At 50.4% G+C, this 3264-nt stretch overlaps 1 protein-coding gene across 1 annotated transcript; it reads left to right on the top strand.

The window, feature by feature from the left end:
- The first annotated feature begins 423 nt into the window (after positions 1-423).
- On the top strand, positions 424-3055 carry LOC124027920 (coilin-like). Its single transcript, XM_046340124.1, has 4 exons — positions 424-893; positions 1320-1757; positions 1829-2675; positions 2909-3055. The coding sequence occupies exons 1-4, from the start codon at positions 643-645 to the stop codon at positions 3014-3016; spliced, it is 1644 nt and encodes a 547-aa protein (XP_046196080.1). The 5' UTR covers positions 424-642; the 3' UTR covers positions 3017-3055.
- Positions 3056-3264: the final 209 nt, after the last annotated feature.

Below are 3264 nucleotides of genomic sequence, written 5' to 3'. Positions count from 1 at the left end.
TGGAGTTGAATGGAGATGGTTCCTCAATGTGGAAAAACGTGAAGGGATAAAATCAGGTGTTTGAGGAGTTACTGATTTTTTTCAACCAATATGTTTATCATAGGCTGCCTGTCATTACGCCATGATTTTGTTTTTTATTAGAAGCATTAGTCTTACATTCTATAGTCAACTTACACACGACACTGACATGCACTACCTCATCAGCTATGTGTCTACATACATAAATGTATGTAGATATGTCCTTAATGAATGTTTTGTTGTTGACCAAAATGGTTCCTACTGTTGCCTACTACTAGGTTCTGCTCATCAATTGTTTGGCTATTTGTTCATAAAACATGTAATTGTTCTTTTGTTAAGGGTTTTACGTTTTTGAAAAGACTGCCTCTTTACCGGACTTGTGTTTTTAAAATGTTTTCAACTACCCCTACCAAAGCTTTTAGAGTATAATTGACCCTGTGGATGTGTTATCTAGTGGGAGCCGGCTAGTGCTTCCGGTATGAGGGAGAGTTGAATGAAATATTTAGCTGGCGAATTCCCTTCCGTACCAACAGGTGGCAGTAACTGAACGAGTCAACTCTTCAAAAGACAGGCAACTAGTTTTCTGAACGGCGTGTGAGATAGATTTCCTTCTACACAGCAACAATGGCAGCCTCCAATACCAATGTGATACGGGTGCGATTGTATTTTGATTACCCGCCGCCCTCGGTATCCGACTGTCGCATGTGCTGGGTCCTCGTGGATCTGAACAAATGCCGCGTGGTAGCAGACATAGCCAGCGTGATCAGGGAAAAGTTCGACTTCAGTCGCAGGAGCATTTTGAGTCTGTTCATCGAGGACTGCTACCTGCCGCACACAGAGAGCATCTACGTCGTCCGAGATAACGACAGCATCAGGTGCGACACACACACACACACACACACACACACACACACACACACACACACACACACACACACACACACACACACACACACACACACACACACACACACACACACACACGCCTAGCCAGACATGTTTTTATCCAGTCTGATCCACGCTTAGATCTAGACCTGAGCTAGTGCCTTGGACAAGAGCTAATGGCGCTCTTAACTTTCGTAAGGATTTCAGTCTGTGATCTAACCCACGTGGTTGGTTCATTCAATTTATTTGGGTTGGTTATACAGCCTAGCTAGGTAGCTAGCTACACCGGCTAGCAACAAAACAATAGAGGGTTTGCACTCCAAGCCTGGTCTTGGCCAATATGTTTTCACACACACCACCCCTAGTACTTTAAGAATATCTACCGTTCCAACCCTCCGTGTTGTGTTGATTGACAGAGTGAAGGTGGACACCCTGACCCTTTCAAGTGGAAGTCAGTCGAACACATCTGTTGTGAAGTCCAAGAAGAGGAGGAGAGCTGCCGAGGAGGAGGAGGAGCCCACACAGAACCGAGTGAGTGAAGAGTGGAAGAAGAAGAAGAAGAGAAAGGAGAGTCAGGAGGCCGATTCCAACGAGGCTGTAGTTGAAGAGAGGAGGAAAGAAAACAAACAGAAACAGAAGAAGAAGAAAGATAAGAAGGTGGCGACCAAAACCACTGCCTCGTCCACAGGACCCTCTCACACCTCGTCCACAGGACCCTCTCACACCTCGTCCACAGGACCCTCTCACAGGGACCCTCTCACACCTCGTCCACAGGACCCTCCCACCTCGTCCACAGGACCCTCTCCCACCATAGTCAAAGCGGACAAAACACCAAGAAGGCTCCATCGGCCAAAGTAGTATCTGTTAACGGTAAAGCCACAGCAAAGACCCCGAATGGGAAAACGGACGACTCATCTGATTCCAGTGAAAGCAGTAGTGAGGAGGAGGAGGCCCCCAGTAAAACCCCCATGCAGAAACTACCCCCCAAATCACACTCTGCTAGCTCTACACCCCCTGTCACATCTAAAGCCACCCCTGTAGTTAAACCCCGTGTCCCCGTTAAGAAACCACGCCCACCTCCCTCATCATCTGATTCGGACTCCTCAGACTCATCGGGTGACGATGCCTCTAGCAAAGCCACCACAGGCCAACCTCCCGTTAAAAACCAAACTCCTCTATCCAAACCTGCTGCCACCATACCGACCGGCTCCGGAGCTGGTCCTAGAGACAAAACCACCCCCTCCAGGCCCAGCCTCCCTTCCTCAGGTCCCAGGACCTCTGTATCGCCTGGCCAGAGAGCTAATGCTCTAGGGCCAGGCTCTACCCCAGCAGTGCAGAAGGCCCACAGGAGGCCTGAGAGCCCAGGCTCTAGTAGTAGTGAGGAGGAGATCCAGCTGGTTATCAAACAACCGGGCCTGGGGATGGGGATAGTCCCTGCTATGGCAGCACAACCCACCTGGAGAGGCAGGGGAAGCCCTATGGGTGCGGAGAGAGGTGGGGGTAGAGGGGTTAGGGGTAGAGGGGATGGAGGCCAGAGTTGGGGTGGTGGAGGTAGGGGGGTTAGAGGGGAGTGGGACCGGGGTCCTCGTGGTGGGGGTAGAGGTGGGGGGTGGGACAGGGGTCCTCGTGGGGGGAGAGGGGAAGATAGCGGGGCAGGGGGAGGAGATAATGCAGGGTTTTATTTCAACTATGAAGGTGGACAGCGACAGCAGACTCCTCAGCCACCATCGTACCAGAAGGACTCCCTGATTAACAGCTCTGTGGTGTTCCAGGTAAGTCAACTGACTGCTACACGGTATTCCAGGGTTGGTCATTTCAAGTCATTTAGATTTTTCTTTATTTAAAAAATTCTCATTGAAAAGCACAGAACTGGAATTGGCATTTCAGTTTACTTCCTGAATTGAAATGGACTCGACACCGACCCTGTGCCATTCTGTAACCTACTTCTGTTGCTGCTGCAACGAAGATGTGGGAGGTATGACATTTATAGGTGTGTGTGTTGTAGAACCCATCAGAGAGTGTCCCCAAGAGGGACTACAGTGAGATGCCCCTCCTAGCTGCTCCCCCTCAGGACGGACAGAAGATCGCCTTCAAGGTAACCCACCTCTTGTAGACCGTCGAGGTAACCCACCTCTTGTAGACCGTCGAGGTAACCCACCTCTTGTAGACCGTCGAGGTAACCCACCTCTTGTAGACCGTCGAGGTAACCCACCTCTTGTAGACCGTCGAGGTAACCCACCTCTTGTAGACCGTCGAGGTAACCCACCTCTTGTAGACCGTCGAGGTAACCCACCTCTTGTAGACCGTCGAGGTAACCCACCTCTTGTAGACCGTCGAGGTAACCCACCTCTTGTAGACCGT

Source organism: Oncorhynchus gorbuscha, unplaced genomic scaffold (assembly GCF_021184085.1).
Source record: "Oncorhynchus gorbuscha isolate QuinsamMale2020 ecotype Even-year unplaced genomic scaffold, OgorEven_v1.0 Un_scaffold_3557, whole genome shotgun sequence".
NCBI classification, from domain to species: domain Eukaryota; kingdom Metazoa; phylum Chordata; class Actinopteri; order Salmoniformes; family Salmonidae; genus Oncorhynchus; species Oncorhynchus gorbuscha.
This window is presented reverse-complemented; position numbering and strand designations above follow the sequence as displayed.

Excerpts from the sequence above, each read along its gene's own strand:
- LOC124027920 (XM_046340124.1), top strand. The coding sequence starts at position 643 with ATGGCAGCCTCCAATACCAATGTGATACGGGTGCGATTGTATTTTGAT. Across the intron at positions 894-1,319 it reads CGAGATAACGACAGCATCAG|AGTGAAGGTGGACACCCTGA; the intron begins GTGCGACACACA and ends GTTGATTGACAG. Across the intron at positions 2,676-2,908 it reads ACAGCTCTGTGGTGTTCCAG|AACCCATCAGAGAGTGTCCC; the intron begins GTAAGTCAACTG and ends TGTGTGTTGTAG.